Source organism: Ceratina calcarata, unplaced genomic scaffold (genome assembly GCF_001652005.2).
Source record: "Ceratina calcarata isolate Rehan_Ccalc_2016 unplaced genomic scaffold, ASM165200v1 scaffold586.2, whole genome shotgun sequence".
NCBI lineage: Eukaryota > Metazoa > Arthropoda > Insecta > Hymenoptera > Apidae > Ceratina > Ceratina calcarata.
The window spans coordinates 230032-250617 of record NW_017177087.1 but is presented as its reverse complement, the minus strand read 5'-3'; the positions used below and the strand labels follow the sequence as shown (position 1 = coordinate 250617).

Sequence of the window (20586 nt, the reverse complement as noted above, 5' to 3'; positions counted from 1 at the left end):
CTACAATAATTCTTTTATATACACAGTATATATTCTTCTCTCGTTGTACCTTTACGTACTACAAAAACAAAAACAGAAATATTTATTATACAACAAGTCCTAATCACTTTCTCAGCGATTTTATTAATTAAAGCTAGAGGCATCCTCTATCAAATGATTATTATTATGTTCGCACGCGCTGAGGTAGTCTCAATGAATAACAGTAACACAGAAAATTGTTACAACTACATATACAAATACCGATGGAAATATTTATAAAAATCCCATTTATTTTAAGCGTAGATTTAATATACAGGCTAGTTGGCCAGATATTACCATCTCGATTTTCGTTATTATCATACGTACTAAAGAATGTTTATATGTAATGGTCATGGGTGGGTACTAAGCTTCATCGATCAGTGCAGGAATAACTATACAATCCCATTTAAAAAAATTTTTGATAATCTTCATGTCTCTTCTATGTGTCCATTTACAAAATAGTTCACAACACCAGAATCTGCCTCTCTCGAAACCATTCAACATTACATATAAACATTCTTTGTTACGTATAATAATAATGATGAAAATCGAGATGATAATATCTGGTGGACCAGCCTGCACATATATATATACCTATACATACATATTATAGTATACAGGACTCTTAGACTTGGAAAATCTGTGAAGCTCCTTCAAAACTATGTGTTTCACCTCGTTAGTTCACAATATTCAACGTTCCTTGTGATTCTAGTATTCATTAAATTTATATGCAAAATGAGACCACCTCAGAGAGTTTAGTGTCACGTTCTAAAAAATATTTTTAACAAGAAAATTAAATTTACAAAAAAGTATCGAGTGCGGCGAGTCAACCGCCGCTTAGAATTAAATAACATTCGGTTGATCCGGGATGAGAGACGCGAAAAATGTACTGAAGAATGTCCAAGTGAACGCGAGTGCACCAGGCCGCTCCTCTTCGTGTTCCTCGTTCGCGTTTGTTCTCGCCTCTGCTTGTATGGTCGGCACCGGACCGTTTTGCTGCTGTACCACGGGCTGAGGAGCCGGAGCTTCATTTTGCAATTGCATTTGATTATTGTTCTCCATCCGATCTACTCTGGCGTTATTATTTTCAGGTAAAAGAATCGGTTGTACCCGGAAGAAACCACCCTGATATCTGTAAAACATTCATCTCCTCGTACATTGATTCCCTTTTATGCTTGTGTATAACGTAATAAATATGTAACTTACAAATACATTGCGAAACCAAGAAACGTGACAATAAGAAATCTCAGAGGGGACGAATAAAAGTATACTATAGTGAATAGAACGATAATTCTGGACAACATGTACGAAACATCTAGCCAATCCCTGTTAAATGCGCCATCGTCCCCGACACCATTATTCCCACCATTGGCATCGGCTTCTTGAGCAGCAGGTTGTTGTTGTTGTTGTTGTTCATCACCCACATTGTTGTTATTGTTTAAGTTATTTGCATGTGGATTTTGAACACTGTCATTCGTATTAATATTCGTTTGCTGAACGTACGGAATGCTGGTCTGTAATTGTATTCCTTGTGCTGCCATCCTATTAAAACATTATAAATGGACACGTTGATTATATCTCGAAACTACCGAAGCATAGTACTAGCCACTTACAATTGCATGTATTGCGTAAAGTAATGAGTGTACGCTTGCTGCATCCATGCCATTTGTTGACTATTCCTTGGATCATAATATTGTGTAGAGTACAGCTGCGCAGGAGCATGCTGCATTGCAATATTGTTCACATTCTGACTTTGATTTTGTACATTATTTCCACTATTTAATCTGCTTTGCTCCGTCGTACTTCTTGCAGTGACATTCGTATTTTCCACAGGTTGGCCAGTCACAGTTTTATTTGCAGGCGTCTTTTGCATGGCACAGACTAAGTGAACTATATAGGTCTGATTCTCTTGTCCATCGCAGTGCCTTAGTACATCTTTCAAGTATGCAGAATCATTTAATAATTGCCCCGAATATATAAGTTTTTGGCTTGCCCGTTCCTGAGGATACAAATCATTCATTAATCTCTGTTTATAATGTGTCATGGTATTATGACAGGTCGCAGGCTTAACGAAAATGTTATTTTACTGCTGATGATTTAGTCATATTCAGTTATAGCTGGCAACGAATAGAACGTTATCTCGAACTGATAACAAAAATTAACTGCGTTTTAAAGGTTTACGTCTGTACGATACAAAACTCGAAAACAATATTTTAAATGAAAAATGTTCGCAATACTGTATGTACTTTCAAATAAAGGTATCGTTAATCGTTCATTGCTTTCACCAGAAATCAACAGTCTGCGACTTTCACTAAATTTCATGCGATAGAAAAAAAGAGTACATGCAACAGAACTTACTGGTTTACTAGGATAAACGTCGGATAAATGTTCTTTCAATTGGCCGACAGACCACCCAATATCACAATTCACAATTTGATCTTTAATCTGCTGATTCGGCGCTTTTACTATTACTTTTACGGCCGTTCCGTCCATCGTCGAAAAAAATGTTTCTCCTTCGGGTCTCGTTCGATCAGCTGTTCCCACTGTCAATTATGCACACGTACACGACGGACAGTATTATATATATTTAATTAACGATGCTACCGAGGCGAGCTTGCGATATCTCTTTCCGTGTTCTTGAAATTTTATAGGACCGCGTTGTCTCGCCTGTCAGTTCAGTTCGCCGACTTACGATAAATTCCCCTCCTCGTATCGTTTATTTGTTGTGCCACGATTAGAACAAACTCATTGCTGATCCAGGAGCGCGTTTCCGTGACCCATATGAGTGACACGAACGGATATTTAATTGCCAATATATTTTTATAAGCGTCACTAAATGGAATCACGTATTTGGCGACTTATCATTGGTCGGAGATTACAATTTATTTATGGTTCGTTGCGAGCCGATCTTCAAGTGAATTTTTCCTTCGATCTCGCGCACATGAAAACTGCATTATCGTAGCTGCAAATTTGGCGGCAACGTAGTTGGCAATCGTTTACACCCGACTCCTGCTTCGAAGTTCTCGTTAGTTCGCGTTAGTTTATCAGTTATTGTTTGAACTGTGTTTGTGAATAAACATTAAATGTAATGAAATGTACGTATTATTTCATTTATTTCATTATCTATATCTTCGATGCGGCCACTTAATTGTTTCATTATATATTTCGACATATAAATAACGTCAGCCAGTAAATAATAGAGTAAATATAAGTTCAACTTGTCAAGTATACAATCTATAATTACATAGGAAATTTACAATTGTTATTGTTTTAAATTCATTCGTTTCGTTAGTTCAGATAAATATTTCTGCCTGTATGAAGCATTGGTATTGGTTTTGGTACTAATCACAACATATCAATGTAGCATTGTTTATTGTTAATATACTTTTAACACAATGCTTTTATGTTGCAGGGTTCCCACGAGATCTACGAGAAGTAGCTCGAGGAGGTCTTCTGTAAGTAATTCTTCTAAAACAAATAAATCACATTAACATTGATCATTTACCATTTTTAATCATATAATTTTTTTAATAACATAATTCTTATTTATTTAAAATCGTCTGGGTTTAATTAGGAACTTAATGTAGCATGATCAAATTTAACAGCTTGATTTATCATTTTAGAATTTTATTTCATAATTACTTTTATAACAATAGATACTTAAGACTCCTAAGCGTCGTCAACCTCTGACAAAGTTAAATTTCGATAATTCATCCAATGAAAGTAGTCCTGCGACAACAAAGATTAAACGACGCGTCAGTTTTGCAGAGAAGAAACATGTAAAGTGAGTTCAATACTTATTGCGCATAAGTTATAGACAGATTTGTTCCATATAGCAGAATTAATGCGTAGCAAAATTTATTGTACAGAGAATTTTGTAATTCCGTCGACCAAGGAACTGTATGGGACAATACGTATGAGGAGCACGATTTAAGTAGCATTTCTAAAGTTCCATGCGGTTCCAATGAACAACAATTTGAGGATAAAGATGTGTCCAAAGAAAGTGTTTCAATCCATAGAGAAACGAGTAATGTGCAATTTTCTTGCAATGATTCAGTCAACGAAGGTGTTAATGTAGAACAGATTAATGTACATGTTGAAGATGTAGTTGAAGATATAAGATATCAAAGCGCAATAATAGGAGCGGCATTGTCAGATCAGTTTCATGATGCTCAAGAGAATGAAAATGTATGCTCAATTGATTTGCAGCTTAAAAGTAATAGTCGTATATCTGGAAGCATTAGCGTATATCAAGATGAGACTGCAGAAATGTTAGGCGAAGTAGTAGAATTATCTCGGTCACGTGTACATAATTTGGTTTGTAATGAAATAAGCAGTAAATCTGTTCAGAGTAAATGCATGGAATTTACTCAAGGCACTTGTAATACTGAATATCTTGAATTAAATTGTATTCAAAATAATAGAACAGAAGATATAGTTAAAGATAAATCAATAAATGTGCAACAGTTTGATGCAGCAAAGGCAGATGTACGTTGCAATTTGCAGTCATATTATAATGAAACGAATCGTTGCTCTACAAATTTATTTCTAGAGGATAAAGAAAATAGGAACATTCTTCCTGATGATTCAATGGAATTCACTGAAGTTGCTCAGAAATTTCATAGGTCAACAGTAATACAGAAAACCCCAATGAATAAATACAATAATTTGACTCAGGATGAAATAACGAAAGTATTAAATATGTCTATGGAAATGACTGAGGCAGTCCCAATAAACGTACATTCTATGATCAGCGTCCAAGATAGAAATGAAACAAGCTTTAGTAATAACTTTAAGAAATTGAAATATGACCCAGAAATGTATGATACCGTTAAATTTGATGAAACAAGATATTGTGATGATGAACTAATGGAATTTACCACAGTTGTAACAACATCACCAAAATCTACAGAAGAAATTAATTTAGAACTACCTAAACGAAGTACTCAACATTTATGCTCTTCTATTTCAATAAGAAACGAGACTGATATTTTTCCGGAGAGCTGTATGACAATGACGAAGGTGGTTTCATCACTTGGTACAAACAATGATTGCGAAAATGTCGATTCAGTCATGATTAAACCAGCATCAGAAAAAACTGTAGTATTTCCAAACGCGTCGATGGAGATTACTGAAGCAGTTATGAGAGCACGAAATTTTACTCCGACGGAGGATCTGATCAAATATGCAAACTTTGTTAATGGAGATGCAAGCAAATCTCTTCCGCAAGTAGACCTACAGAAATCTATGGAATTTACAGAAGCTGTGAGCAGAGTTCAACCACACGTTGAATCGGAACTTCTATTGAAATCGATGGAAATTACAGAAGCTGTACCAAGACCTCGAACTATTGTTCGAGAAGAAGATCCACAGAAATCTATGGAATTCACAGAAGCTGTGAGCAGAGTTCAACCACATGTTCAATCGGAACTCCTATTGAAATCGATGGAAATTACAGAAGCTGTACCAAGACCTCAAACTCTTATTCGAGAAGAAGATCTACAGAAATCTATGGAATTTACAGAAGCTGTGAGCAGAGTTCCACCACATGTTGAATCGGAACTTCTATTGAAATCGATGGAAATTACAGAAGCTGTACCGAGACCTCAAACTCTTATTCGAGACGAAGATATACAGAAATCTATAGAATTTACAGAAACTGTGAGCAGAGTTCAACCACATGTTCAATCGGAACTCCTATTGAAATCGATGGAAATTACAGAAGCTGTACCGAGACCTCAAACTCTTATTCGAGACGAAGATATACAGAAATCTATAGAATTTACAGAAACTGTGAGCAGAGTTCAACCACATGTTCAATCGGAACTCCTATTGAAATCGATGGAAATTACAGAAGCTGTACCGAGACCTCAAACTCTTATTCGAGACGAAGATATACAGAAATCTATAGAATTTACAGAAACTGTGAGCAGAGTTCAACCACATGTTCAATCGGAACTCCTATTGAAATCGATGGAAATTACAGAAGCTGTACCGAGACCTCAAACTCTTATTCGAGACGAAGATATACAGAAATCTATAGAATTTACAGAAACTGTGAGCAGAGTTCAACCACATGTTCAATCGGAACTCCTATTGAAATCGATGGAAATTACAGAAGCTGTACCGAGACCTCAAACTCTTATTCGAGACGAAGATATACAGAAATCTATAGAATTTACAGAAACTGTGAGCAGAGTTCAACCACATGTTCAATCGGAACTCCTATTGAAATCGATGGAAATTACAGAAGCTGTACCAAGACCTCGAACTCTTATTCGAGAAGAAGATTCACAGAAATCTATGGAATTTACAGAAGCTGTGAGCAGAGTTCCACCACATGTTGAATCGGAACTTCTATTGAAATCGATGGAAATTACAGAAGCTGTACCGAGACCTCAAACTCTTATTCGAGACGAAGATATACAGAAATCTATAGAATTTACAGAAACTGTGAGCAGAGTTCAACCACATGTTGAACCGGAACTTTTATTGAAATCGATGGAAATTACAGAAGCTGTACCAAGACCTCGAACTCTTATTCGAGAAGAAGATTCACAGAAATCTATGGAATTTACAGAAGCTGTGAGCAGAGTACAACCGTACGTTGAGTCGGAAACTCGATTGAAATCAATGGAAATCATAGAAACTCCGTTTAGTGCGGAAACTCGTGTTCAAAAAGAAGATTTACAAAAATCTGTGGAGATCGTTGAGTCTGTAATCCAAGAACGGAGTCCAATTCGCACAAAAGATGCTGATGTAAATTTAACTAAAACTGAAAGGCCATTAGAAAAGATTGCAAATAGAGGTCTTACAAGTTTGTCAAATTTCGAAAAAAATGATGCTACAAATTTTGATACAATTTCAAATAAACAAAATTGCAATATGTATAAAAATTTAGAAAACGATGACGCAGAGGGATCTGTTTCAATCGAAATTCAGACTTTCGCAAATAATAAATCTAGCATGGCCTTGCATGAGTCAATGCAGCTAGAGAATTGTGCTTCAGCTGTAAAAACAAGTAATGCAGAAGTAGCTTGTGCAGCACTTAATTCTGCGTCTTCTGTAAATTCGGAGATTAAGATACCTGCGCTTACCCTAACTAAGTCATCACATCGAAGGACATACGTAATTCAACCATCAATTAACGATTGTACTTTTACAGTTAATAGGAATCGGAATAGTAGACATTGCGAAATTGACATTGATATAAATAATAAAGAAGCAAGTAGTTCTCAAGATGATGTACAAAATTCGCAAAATGATGAAGACTTCGATGTAGAAAACAGTAAAGTATTAATGCCCAGTGGTTTGGAAGACATAGAATCTATCAAACCACCTTCGTTTTCATGTTTGAATGATTTGTCAAATACACCGATGAATATTAATGAGGATCAAGAATTTATGGAAGAAGTAATATCTTTATCGAAAGATAACGATAATGACCATGAACATGCTTCGAAATTCGAGCATCCTGAAGCGAATGTATTAAGAAACGTGCCTAAATCGCAAACATTTTTAACAAAAAATTCGTCTGCTGGTAATACTTTAGGTAATTTGAAGATTGAACAAGAAGATCGAATAGCGGGAACCGATGTAATTCCGAAACCTCAATTATTAGATAATGGAGATATCAATATGGACATTCAAGTTTTGGAATGTTCGTCTTCAACGATAAACGGCGATGAGAACTCTCCTCCTCTGAATAAAGAACAAAATCTGCGACCCACCTGTACATTAAATTCTAAATTAGAAAATCAAATCGAAGTGCGCTCTTCGCCAAAAATCGAACCTGCGCACGAACGTGAATTGAAAGAAAGTAACGATGAGCCAAACGAAGCAGATGCTGAACATTATACACTTTCCGTGGAAGAGAATGTTATACGCAAGTTGAAAGTTTGCGCGAAGAGGTAAATAAATGGATTTAGTTAAGGATGAGATCAAGTTGAATATGTACTCACGAAACCGAGTCAATTTTAACAATCATGTCTCATTGCATACGTTTAATAATTATATTTGAAAAATATTCACTTTATACAAACCGAAATCCTAAGGAACCTAAATCCTAGGAATAGGTACTTATAATGTTCGAGAAGATACTTGTCTCCGTTTACCAAAGTACTTGTGAAAGCTTCTGACAAAATATCTGAACAAATTCAATTGTACGTAGGAGTTCTGTTCCTGTTTTCCGAAGTACTTAGAGACAGATCGAATTCAATCAAAGTTCGAACCCGTTCGTGAGGTACTTGATCCCATTCCTGGATCTAATACTTTGATTGTGTCGTCGATGCAGCAAGTAAATAATACAAGATTATTTTTAGCGACGATATTATTTGGGAAGTGTTCTATGAGGATCTCGATAAGAAAAAGTTGTTCGTGATCGGTTTTATATCATGCTCATTATTAGTAGTAGTATATCTGCAAGAACGTTGTAATTTTCGGTCTATTAAAGAGATTAAGTTAATATCTCGTTTACCAGGTGAGTCTGAAGGATACGTCTAAAGTAATTAGAACTTTCGGGTTTAATATAATTCCTCCATTTTTATTTATTAGAGGATGCGGACGTATTAATAAGTATGGTTCATCGGCTAATGATAGAAAAGATAGACACCACGCAGCTGTTATCTCGTTTTAGTGTTTACGATGATATTTTACCATTATTGGATTACATTTCAAAAGAAGTAAAAATAGTTATGGATTTCATGTTCGATTTGGAACGATTGAAAAATCTAAATTTAATGGAATTCACACGCGATAGGTACAAATTTATTAGAAGAGTCTATCACTTTTTCTCTTGGTTACAATATACGCATCTTACTTTTATTTTACATTATAGCGTTTCCTTCATATCACAATCGGACAGGAAAAATATTATATTAAAGGTTACAGTAAACATTAAACCGTTTGAGAAAATTGGACCTGAAGATGTTTCGGTTCACTCTCTCTTCGGTTCTTTGAGGTCAGTTTCAACGAGTTGTTGCAGACGATATTATCAAATTACTTTACTATAAAAACTGAACCATTTTACAGAGACGATAATGCCCTTAAAAAGTTGATAACGAACGTGAAAAGGGACCATAAGTTCTTGAGGAGATTCATACAGGACGTGAAGTCTTACATATCCATAGAAGAGGATTTTCTTAACCAAATATAAAAAAAGACAGACGTCGCAGGAATGAAATGCAATACTTACGATTAAATATCTGTATAATGGAATTCTTATAATTGTAAATGATGTCGTGGTAATTTTATATGTTTTATAAAAAAGATGTAAAATGTTTTATATTTTTTTAGCAGAGGTATGAGCAATAAAATTGCTTTTAAAATTATCCAGGGCGATTAAAATCCTTTTTAAACGAGCGTACATGTCGTTGCAGTTTCTTCTTGTACTCGTACGGAAAAGTGTAGGAACGTAAACGTTACAAGTACAGGTCGATCAACTAGTTCTCCGATGCAGCCGGTTTAGCCGATTCAGCTTTTTGTGCAAGCATTTGCGATCCTTTCGATAGTAGGTATCGTGTGAACAGCAGCCTTTCGCAGAAACGTATGACTTTCCGCGACTTGTTCTCAGGAAGTAACCGCCGTAGATAAATACGGTAATAATATTTTATCTATTTGTCATCTAACTAGTATATAATACAAACATCTGTATAGGAGATGTAAAAGAACATTTAATGCGTTCGGAAGCCTCCCACCGATCAATGATTACTCTTACTGTTTTTTCTGTTTAAGTGTTTCCGAATAATTTTGATAAGCGTAAAAGTAAATTACGCTGTTCAGTAATACTGTTCAGTCCTACTTTCAACTTAATGCGTTATAAACACACGGCTCGTTAAAGAAGTCAAACTTTCTTTCACCGTGGCAACGCCAGTCCTACTTGCGTGGGCGTGAAGGCCCGGTTTTACGTGATTTCGTAACGTCCACACCGATTTCCAGTATCAAAGAGCATTTTATGAAGATCCTGCAGACCTTCGGAGTCCCATCACCTCTCCCCCCTCTTATACACGAGACGAAACCCGATGACATACACGCACCATTTGTGGAATTACTGGTAGAGCAGTATACTAATCGAAAACAAATGTTTAAATAAAAAGAGGCCAAGTTTTTACGTATTCAACGTGTTGAATATAATTTCTTAGAGTGTATCGTGAACGTTTTCAGGCTTCCATCCCCGGATTCCTCGAACGACGCCTACGAAAATTCTATTTCCGGAACATCCTACGCTCTCGTTTCCTAGTCATACCTGTGTTCTATCAAACATGAACGAAGAATCATTAAAAGTTGCCGCGATCATCGAACGGAGACGCGGCGGATTCGAAAATACCGCGAGAGCTTGTTGCGTGAGGATCTCGTGAATAGCACGCGGCTCGGTTCCGAGATAAGTCTCCCGCGAAACAAGACGAGAGCGACGAAACTTGACGGAGCAGGACAACGTCGACGAACTGCACAACCTGTAACCTGGTTCGGTGACGTGCGTCGGGACCCGACGATACCTGCTCGCGGGACTATGAGAACGCGAAGCAGCAAGCCGCGGGAGCAGCAACGGCAGCGGCGTGCAAGTGGGCGTAGGGGCCAGGAGAGAGAACGTCGTCCCGTGTTCCATACATGGCTATGCTATGTGAAAACGAGAGACACAGAGAGACGGACGCACCGGCGGCGTCCCCACCGCGTGGACACGGCGGAGGCGACGTTTTCTCGGCACGGGTACCCACCGCATGCTTGGCGAACAGTGTGTGCCAGCACAACGTTGTCGTACGATCGTTCCTCATCCCGCTTTATAAACTTTACCTTCGTAATCCCTTCGTGAAAGAGAAGTGTGTCTCGAGGACGTGCAATTACGCAGGGACGGTGTCACAGGTTTTCGGAAAAAGGGAGCTCCAAGCTCGGAAGATGCACCCGCCAACACGTCACTGGCGTGGGTGTTCCTGTTCCTCTCGCTTATTTTGAATCGAAACTCGCGGCAGACAGCGTGGTCCGCTCGTACGACGCGGTTTCAAAGTTCGCACCGGGTCCGCGCCTATGGCTCTGTGACAGCTCTCTCGGTTTGGCGAGCGTGCGATTGGTCCGCTCGTGCTTCACTCACGCCGTTTACGTGTGTCTTGCCTGTATGCAACAGGCAACGTGGGTTGGATGCGTGAGTGCGCCTGCGTGAGTGCTACGACGTACCACCCGCGTGTGCGTGAGCCGCGCGTGAAGAGAAGCCGCAGGGGCCGCAAAACCCGGATCAAAGGGACACACATTGCCATAGGTAGGTGTACATCTGTATATACATAGACATACGTAGAAATCTCTGACAATGAGCCTCGGAGGTGGATGTAATCTTAGTCCCCCTCGTAATACCCATCCCTCCGATGAGACCCGTAACGCGCTTAACATGATTTTCATTCAATAGTCGGTTACTCCGAATTATAAATCAGTACTTGTAAACGATTTTAGATATGATGCACGTTTAAGTATTTAATATTATCTTTAATTGGAGTTACATTTGATTCTAAGGGAAGTATTTAATTAAACTTGATTTCTTCTTAATAGTACAATAGTTTTTTAATTATTTTTATTTATTTGTTTCTACTGGATCAAGAAATATCGCGAAGCTTTTTATCTTGATTGAAAAGCATGAAAAATAGCAACGAGTGTCCGTGGAAATCTATTTCTTCTAGAATTGAGCACGAGCTTATGAAGTTTTTTCACGAATATATTCTTGCTATATCTATCTCCTGTTTTTCGACGATCGTTTTTAGCATCCCACGAAGACGAAAACCAGTTTCACGTCCGGAGACGGACGTTGGCGAATCGTGATACGAAAGAAAGAAGGAATCGCTCAATCGATGATCATGCTTCTTCCAAAGACGTTTCTCCCGGAAAGGTCACTGTCTTTCAATCGTGGTTACACGCATACCCGTGTCCGGCGTGTCCATCGCCGGCCGTTTTCTAATTTATTTTCAAGACTCAGTTTTCTTTGATTGCCCAACGGTGAACGAGGGAAAAAGGTGCTCATTAAAAATACTACAGCCTTGTCTCTTAATGCGTCTGCATCCCACGTTTCACCTGGCGCGTTTCTATCGTTTCCATTCTCTTCATCTGAGTGAAGGGTTCCTTGCCAGATCGCTACGATCTCCCCTTTATCGATATTACTTTATCTCCTTCATTTCGTCTGCTACTGCGCCTTCAGAGCACGTTCTCGCGCTAGCTTCTCCGCAGCTAAATATCTGACTCTTCTCCTACCCATCGGCGTCCGATTTTCAAACTTCGTGAAATCGGCCAGCGTTTTCGCTTTAGGTTGCACATAGTTCAACAGTTCCTCCATTATTTCCGACTCGTGCAACGGTTTGAACTTGAGCTTGATCCTCCGTCGAAGATTTAGGACGTTATCCACAACGTTTTTTATAAATTCCAACGGAATGCCCACGGACATCTTCGCCAGCGAGGATACGTCGATATTACGATCGACTGCATGATACTTCATCAGCAGATCTTTGTAAAACATGTATAACGTGTTGTAGTCCGTGAGTGGAATCATTATGAACTTGTCGTGGATCCTGATGAAGGGTGTTGTTGCTTTATATGGTTCCGAGGAGGTCGTGAGAAATAGGATCTGAAAAGTATCACGTTCCGATGAGATCGAACGACCATGGCAAAAATCCGTGCAGCCTATATTCTTTAGAAAGTAGCTAAGGACTCCTTGGGCGAAAATAATATCGAACAATTGAATTGAATAGTTTCTGCAACAGTTATGCTTAACTTAACTAGGATTCTCGATTTAGTGTCATACATGCGGCGTCTGTTAATTTAATATTATAGGATTTCTACGCCAATGAGTAACAGTATCGGTCCGAAATCACCGGACGTTCTGAATCCTACGTTAGCTCGGTAACCACCTACGTTCCGGTTGTTCGGTAGGAGGTGTTTCATTGATGACCAGCACCGAACGATCGGGACTGTTGGAGAAAGAGAAAGAGGGGAACGCCGGCTTATTGAGCTGGTTCATTCATATTGGTGAAAGAGTTGAAACAGGAATAACAAGAATTTCATAAAGTGGGCGCTACCAGATCACCGGCTTTAATTCCATGCCAGTTTAGGCGAGCCACTCTCTGCATCGGTTGCGACACCGGCCTGCTCTTTTTAAATAAACTTTAAGGAAACAGATACCTACATTTTGATCAGATTTATAAGATTAGATGATTAGTCCGTGCGACTGTTTTTCATCTTCTTGTTCAGATCATATAGCAATCGTATCGAAATCATATATCGCGCAAGCTACCAATAGATTAATGAATAAAAATCGCACGAATTTGCGCTCATTGGTCTTGTCTCAAGTCACCTGATCGCCACGCTTGATGCTTTTCACCAGTTTAGGAAAGTGTCGCGCGAATCGTTTCGGCTTCATCAGCTTGTCCTCCGCGGACAATTTTTTCCCCCACGTCTTCTCTCCGTTGTCAATGAAGATCACAGAAGGAGCAAATTCCCGAGCTACCTTCGCAATCTTGTTGATCAGACTACGTTCGTTTCTTCGTCCCGTATATTTGTCCACCAATCCCGACGGTGTCATGTCGATTAACAGCGCCCCGACCTGTTTTTTTTTTCACTTTTAGCTCGTTGAAAATTCTTTTTGGAGGAAAGTCAGTGAAAAGAGAAACCTCGGAGCAGATCGCATTCGCTAAAAAGCTCTTCCCATGTCTCGGATGCCCGCAGATACACACGGCTCGGGTCAACGGCGCTACTTGATGAATTTCTCTCGAGCTGAGGGGCAGCACGCAGTAGTTCATCACTGTTTGTTTCACCTCACCCATTCGATACGTGTAGTCTCGAAACTCGCGATCAGCTTCATAATTTTGATATGAACGATCACCGATCCAGTCGTTGACGCAAGTTTCTGGGTAACTTTTGATGATATCAGCTCTGACTAGTTCTTTGAAAATATCTTCGGAGCCAACGTCTGCCAATGGGTCGCGTTTCTTTTTTTTCCGTTTGCCTCTACGCTTCTTTCCTGTATCAGTTTTTAAACGAGCTCAACGTTGGGAAAAAATAATCGATTGGCAAGAAAACTGGAAGCCTTTCCCAAGTTGAAGTCGTTGCGCATGCACGCCTACTACAGTTGCTATAAAAGGGCCAGTTTAACGTGTGGCAATAGTCACGTTAATTGAGTAATTATACTGTGATTATTATTTTCTATGCAAATTTCCATGGCGAAATTTTCAGGTTTTAATTGTAAGGATAAGAAATTCAATAAGTATGAGGACTCTTTTATGATGGATTAATGTACAAATTGGTTCACCAAATTTCCGTCGTTAGTATCATACGTAAATGATACCCCTGTATATCACAAAATATTCTAATAATAAATAATATTTTGAGAATACCTTCTTTAGGTACCTCCAGTGTTTTTTGATCGGCCTTGAAGTCTCTTTGCAAAGCTCTATTCAATTTTTGTAGCTCTAATCGCATCAGCTCATCGACAGCTCTCCTCATCTCCAACTGAAGCTCGTAACAAAGTTTATCTTTAATTAGATCGTGATATACTTTGCTCTGTTCGTCGTGTGAAAAGTCCCGAAAGCTCCAGTAATTGAGGAAGTCCTGATTAGCGTCCGTCAGAAGATTGAACGCCATTGTTTCTCGTATCAAAGGGATTTCTCTCTTTTTCTTTGCCTTTTTATCCGTTTTCATTTCTGCCTCCGGCTGCCCCCTTCGCGCCAAATATTCCTGAGGCGTTATGTATTCTCCCGTAGCGATTAATACGCTGCCGCCGAGTTCTTCAGCCGGATACGCGTGGAAGTGTCCAACCTCGTCGTACCACAGTATGAACCATTCCCGAATCTCGTCCGTGATGTCCTCCATGAGACCAGGACCTCTAATTTTAAACAGCTTCCGAACCACGAGTTCATCAGTAACACAGTTACATCTGTTAATTATTATTAGGGTAAGTGGAAAAAATGTTACCCTCGTTTTCTCAGTGTTTGTCGCTTTCACAATCTTTTCAGCGAATGTGGGCATCACCGTTAACTTATCCTGGAAATTTTGTTTCTCCTTCAGAAAAACTTGATTACACTTCCGGCTGGGAATCGTCATGCCTAATAACTTTTCCGTTCGATAGATCCGTTTCTTCATTTTCTTATGCGCCACGTATCTCCTCCAGGCCCGTTGTATCGTTTTAGCAGCATTTATGTAAATACTTTTGTGTAACTTTTTTGGTACTATCATTCCGACTTCTACGTTCTTAGTGTAATTATACATCCGTTGCACTATATTAGATCAAAACGTTTCTTTCATTAAATGTTTGTTTTAATGAAAATTTGAATTAATGAAAGACATCGTCTAAATGAAATTTCAATTAAAATGTGATCTGTACATCGAACTCCTACCCTCGGCTCCGACGCGACGACCCATTCTTGCTCTTTCGTGGCACTGAATCATCAATATCGTGTTGTGCATTCTCTCTTGAGCCTCTCGAGCGGCTATTTGTTCCGGTGTTTCTATAAGAATCGATGGTATCTTCGTTAGAATATCTTCTTTCGGTTTTCTTCTTCGTCCCCTTATCGTGAGTTCCTCTTGAACTTCCTCCAGCTCCGTCGGCTCCTCCTCGACTGTTATTGAAAATATGATTCCGTCGTACGACCAACCACTTTGATTGTTACCACCTTGAATAATTTACTTTTAAACGCATCTTCCATCAATGTTTGAAAACGTTCCTTGCGCTGCTCAATGATGTCTTTGCCCATCGCAGACACGGTGATTTCCACGTCGTCGGGCGTGTATTTGAACAGATTCATGAAGTCATCCGGCCACCTTGACGGTCACCAATAAATCTTTTTGTACGCGATAGAAATCTCATGAAAACAAAGTACCTACTCGTAATCGTAGTAGGTCCAGTTAACGAGTTCTCGCTTGTACTCCAGCATTCGGCCGACGGCACAGTCCAGAACTCGTTTTATCAGGTCTCGTTTCTGTGTCTGTACCATTTGATCATGGCAAACTATTAGCCTTTTTACTAGATTCCGGTATCTAAATATGCGATCAAATCAATCTGTAAGTTGACCGCATACGTTAATATCCTATCCTAGGAAATTTATGTTCATGGGAGAAAAAGAGTCGGTCAATCCCTCCCTTTGAACCGGGAACTGAACTCGAGGACTTCAGCTTTCCGGTCGATCGCTTTAGCAATTAAACGATTCAACTGACCGACGACTCAAATCCTCCCAATCGGACTACCGATTCCCTACATCTTCAAAATTATTTTATCTGCAATACGATTAATAGCAACTGACGATAGGATAAACTCGATGAAGAATTCATACTTGAGATATAACGGGAGCAATTCATCCAAACACTGTTTTGCATTTCTCTTCCGTGTTTGACCCTGCAACCTTTTGTCCAGCTGTAGCAGTTTTTCTAAATCGTCTCTCGCTACGAGCCATATCTCCTTGTAATAGGCATGCGACATTTTTCTCAATGATTTTGATGCGTTGCTAGAATTACTATGTTTTGTCCATTTTCGGGTTGTAAATTTTTGGATGGCCGGGAATTGGATTAGCCTAAATTGCACATGGTATTGAAATGTCAAGGCAAAGGAAACGGAACGAAATTCAGTCGGCACTCGTTTTACGACGATCTATTTCAATAAGGAGTTCCTATCCACCTTTTCAGCTTCTGTAATTTCCATAAACCTCTGCAGATCTTCCACTCAAGGAGGAGCAAATAACTTACTTGGATTTACGAACGGGATGTTTTAAATTTTTATTAGTGACCCCAATAAAGAAATTAAAAAATGCGACATTTATTTTTCACCTCAGAATTTGAACCAATAAAAATTTTTAACAAATCTTTTTATACATTGCATATATTTTATATATTTCTGCATACCACAGAGAAGTATGTTATTTGCTTCGGTATTAAGAAAGTTACTCCACGTTGGAGTGACTTAACGTAGCATCCATGAAGATGGGTACGCGTACGTTCTATTCTTCATGGTAGCATCGCTCGCTTCCTTTTTAATATTCGATATTGGATATTTCAGGATGCTGTGGAGGTCCGAATGCCTGGTAATCTTATTGTTAGCAACAACAGCGTGGTGCATGGCCGCAACGATGGACGATTTCCGGGAAGACGGTGCGACCACCAACGCGGTGATCTCGACCACCTCGATACCGATAACAACCACAACGGTATCCACCTTAAATAAAGTCGAGGGTACGCTGGTTATTAATTCGTCAAACACCGTGAAAACTGTGAACGATGGAAATATTCAAGACTCATCCCACGCGTCCTCGCCCGACACGGTTTGGGAGTGTCCAAATATTACAAAAGCAGGCATCGAGTGCTCCTGCGACTTTCCACATACGTTGAGATGCACCGGCGATAGGACAGCGCTGCAGGTAATTATTGTCAAGAGTAAATTGAAACAGCAGTACAGGGAAGAGGAGTTTGTTAAACACAAAGAAGTTCTCCGCGTTTTGCAAGTAATTTAAAAGCATCGCGACGATCGAATTCATTGTAGATTTATTATATTATCGAGGTCAGCGATTTTTGAAACTATCCACCAACATAGGCGAGCGTGGGTGTACAGGCTGCCAATGAAATACAAGCCGCATTGTCCAAGAGACTATTGTGCGGCCTCTCTTCTGTCCCGTGTGCGCTCGCTGCTTCGAATGTCCCGTTACCGGTTACACCGGCGAACAATCCTATCTCACAATGCCACCCGCGTGTCAAATGATCCTTGTTACGCAACGCATGATGACTAATTAAATTTGTCACTACCTCGAATGATCCGTAGCGAGCGCTAATCTGATTGTAAGACACGAAATCTGAACCGAGTTCAGTAGTCGAATCTATGGTTGCACGGAGTTTGATTTTTGCCCAGACCATCAGCAGACACTTAAGGTTCAGTCGACCAGGGATGATCTCTCTGCTGGACGTGACGGTGACAGGAATTTCCTTACTACCAGCACGTTTCCTAGAGGATGTCGCGCTCCACGGGCTCGTCATATCCACCGGTGAATTAAGACGCGTTCACGAAAATGCGTTCATTGGCATCGTAACACCTCTTCAAGCACTGGGACTCCCGAACAATCTGTTAGATTCCGTTCCAACAGCTGCTCTTTCGTACCTGATCGGTCTGGAGAAGCTGGATTTGTCCCAGAATAAGCTAAAGACTTTGGAAGCTGACTCCTTTAAGGTAAAATTTGCATTACAATATGTAAATTAACTTCTATGTGTCAATATATGAAAAAACTTCTTTCATTTCCTTGCAATGTTGTACAGCGTTATTAAATATTCCAGGGCTTGTCAAATTTGACTTATTTAGACTTGTGCGATAATTTACTGTCGCAATTATCGCCCCAAGTGTTCGCTGCCCTTCCTACACTGCGGTCTTTGAGGATGCGCGGCAACCGTCTAAGCGTATCAGCGTTGTCGGCACTCAGGGGTTTGAGGAGTCTGGAGGAACTCGATTTGTCGAATAACTTATTGTTAGGTCCGATGGGCCCGAATCTCCTTCCCCAAATGCCGCGGTTACGTACCCTGACCATATCCGAAAACGAGCTGATAAATGTACAGCAAGGAGCCCTCCTAGGAGTGAGGAATTTAACTTCTCTCAGTTTGAGTCATAATCAGGTAAATTAATTAATAAGATGATATGAGCCAAATGTCAGAGTGAATTGAAATTATAATATCTAATAAAGAGGATAAAGACCCGTAGATAAAATTTTACATTCAGGATTCTTTATCCCATCTCTTCTCCCCTAAAAGTATCAGCTCATTCCAATATTTGAGTCATATCGTACTATACTTATTAATAATGACAGGAAAAGCAATAAGTATCGAAAACGTTTATTTTTTTTATAGATCGATGTATTAGAGGATCATTCGTTTAAGTATTTGTCGACCCTTATCAGGCTTGATTTGGCGAACAATCGGATCGTTGCTGTGTCGAGCGCTTCCCTAGCGCACTTGGAGAAATTGACGACTCTGGACCTGACGCACAATTTCTTGCGATCCCTGACAGCCGACTTGGTAGTGCCTTTAAAGAGCCTTCAAGATCTGCGTCTCGATGATAACGATATCACGATGGTTGCCAGCGATGTACCCACTTCCAAGCTGCGACTTAAAAGACTCTCCTTGGCAGATAATCCATTAAACTGTGATTGCACGCTTTTAGAATTTGCAAATTGGTTGAGCAACTCGAGCTTGAACGAGGAGGACAAGTCCTCCGCGGTATGTGCAACTCCGCCCGCATTGGAAAACGGTATATTGACGCAAGTTTCTCCCGGAAGTCTCCTCTGCGGGGAACCGACGCCACCGATTATGACCAGACTCCCCTTGGCTGCTGCTCAATTAACATTAAAAGAGTTTCACTATGACAAATCGACTGGTATCAACCTTCTGTGGCATGTAGAGCCGTGTACGGAGCGATACACATGCGACACCTTAATCGTCTACGAGACTATAGATGACAACGAGGTACAAATGGATTCCAGTTCGCTTCATTGCGATTCACGTATGATGAGAGATCCTTGTTCACTTCCGGTCGCCATACCTGGTTCGTTGCACCTGCAACCGGGTCATAAATATCGCTACTGCGTGGTACTATTAGTGCCAACCAGCTACGACGACGTTTCCTTGGGTTTGGGTTGCAGTGACGTGATCACTCTGGAGGAGACTAAACGGGAACCGCAACAAGACGAAGAACTTGAGGTATCAGAGCCCTCGGTAGCTTTAGACATCAGAATAACTGGTGTGCACGTGAATATGTCGGAGCAAGGCTTTTTACACGTTGACGTCATCTTATCGACCTCGAAGAAGTCGAACTTACCAGGATGCGAGTTATCGGTCGTTGTTTTCGACGCTGAATCCGCGGTGCATAAGCAGAAGCTTAACTGCAGCTTGACTTTCATGACGTTGTCCGTTTTGTTACCCGGTCGCTACAAAGTCTGCGCGAGCCTCGACGAAGTCAACGAGGAGGACGTTATTGAGAATTTCATAGACAACCGCGATAGACTGCGTTGCGTTGAAGTCCAACGATTTAAGCAAAATACAGAGATCATTATTCTGGCGATAATAGGCGCCAGTTGCGCGCTGTTAATCACGCTCGCGGTGATCGGTAAGAGCGTCGCGAAGAGAGTGAGACATCCTAGAATACAGACGCAGTGTTTCCTACCTGCACAGGAATTCGAGATCACTCACAAAGCGCATTATATTAAATTGTTAGCCACAACGAAAGTTTAATTTACTCTATAGTTTCCAGTTTTTGTAAATAATTACAGCTTATCGTTGTTAACTATTTGAAAGTGGGAATTAAGGATGTACTGGCTATACAGTCAATCCCAAAAGTTTATGCACTTCAGAAACGCATTTTTTAAAAAGAAATCAGACGTCGGAAGAACATTGCTAATAATAAACCACAAAAAAAAATTTTCGATTTTTCCGAGATTTTTCCAAGGGGTACACCTTCAATTTCTTCCAAATTTTCATTTTTTGCCAATAACTCCTAAACCGTTGGACTTACGGGAAAATTGTATAGAACCTTTCTTGTAGAGGACGACGAGATCTACAATTTCTGTATACAAGTTTCTTGAT

General features: G+C 39.8%; 4 protein-coding genes across 7 annotated transcripts; 2 read left to right on the top strand and 2 right to left on the bottom strand.

Moving 5' to 3' along the window:
• Positions 1-9: 9 nt before the first annotated feature.
• Positions 10-2834, bottom strand: Herp (Homocysteine-induced endoplasmic reticulum protein). Its single transcript, XM_018032569.2, has 4 exons — positions 2377-2834; positions 1632-2017; positions 1225-1560; positions 10-1150 (listed from the first exon to the last, which is right to left on the bottom strand). The coding sequence occupies exons 1-4, from the start codon at positions 2509-2511 to the stop codon at positions 862-864; spliced, it is 1146 nt and encodes a 381-aa protein (XP_017888058.1). The 5' UTR covers positions 2512-2834; the 3' UTR covers positions 10-861.
• Positions 2835-3002: 168 nt separating this feature from the next.
• Positions 3003-10130, top strand: LOC108629728 (uncharacterized). 3 transcript variants are annotated; one of them, XR_003389765.1, is made up of 9 exons: positions 3003-3113; positions 3431-3473; positions 3675-3802; positions 3888-7928; positions 8340-8497; positions 8572-8776; positions 8855-8977; positions 9049-9317; positions 9396-10130. XR_003389765.1 is itself a non-coding variant. In XM_018032563.2 (8 exons), coding segments are annotated over exons 1-8 (4824 nt in total). In that variant the 5' UTR covers positions 3003-3111; the 3' UTR covers positions 9173-10130. The 3 variants fall into 3 exon arrangements, 1 of the variants encoding a protein (XP_017888052.1); XR_003389764.1 differs by having other exon boundaries at positions 9049-9614; positions 9751-10130; XM_018032563.2 differs by having other exon boundaries at positions 9049-10130.
• Positions 9979-20376, top strand: Lrt (Leucine-rich tendon-specific protein). Of its 2 annotated transcripts, XM_026817526.1 has the most exons (6): positions 9979-10069; positions 10180-11266; positions 17030-17387; positions 17873-18187; positions 18292-18624; positions 18856-20376. In XM_026817526.1, exons 3-6 carry the CDS (start codon positions 17031-17033, stop codon positions 20233-20235), a joined length of 2385 nt encoding a protein of 794 aa, XP_026673327.1. In that variant the 5' UTR covers positions 9979-10069; positions 10180-11266; position 17030; the 3' UTR covers positions 20236-20376. The 2 variants fall into 2 exon arrangements, with proteins under 2 accessions (XP_026673327.1, XP_017888129.2); XM_018032640.2 differs by lacking the exons at positions 9979-10069; positions 10180-11266 and adding an exon at positions 14915-14935.
• LOC108629779 (IQ and AAA domain-containing protein 1-like) lies at positions 11278-16681 on the bottom strand. The gene is made up of 8 exons (XM_026817534.1): positions 16311-16681; positions 15865-16017; positions 15632-15801; positions 15378-15599; positions 14379-15257; positions 13656-14005; positions 13340-13588; positions 11278-12613 (listed from the first exon to the last, which is right to left on the bottom strand). The coding sequence occupies exons 1-8, from the start codon at positions 16454-16456 to the stop codon at positions 12176-12178; spliced, it is 2607 nt and encodes an 868-aa protein (XP_026673335.1). The 5' UTR covers positions 16457-16681; the 3' UTR covers positions 11278-12175.
• Positions 20377-20586: the final 210 nt, after the last annotated feature.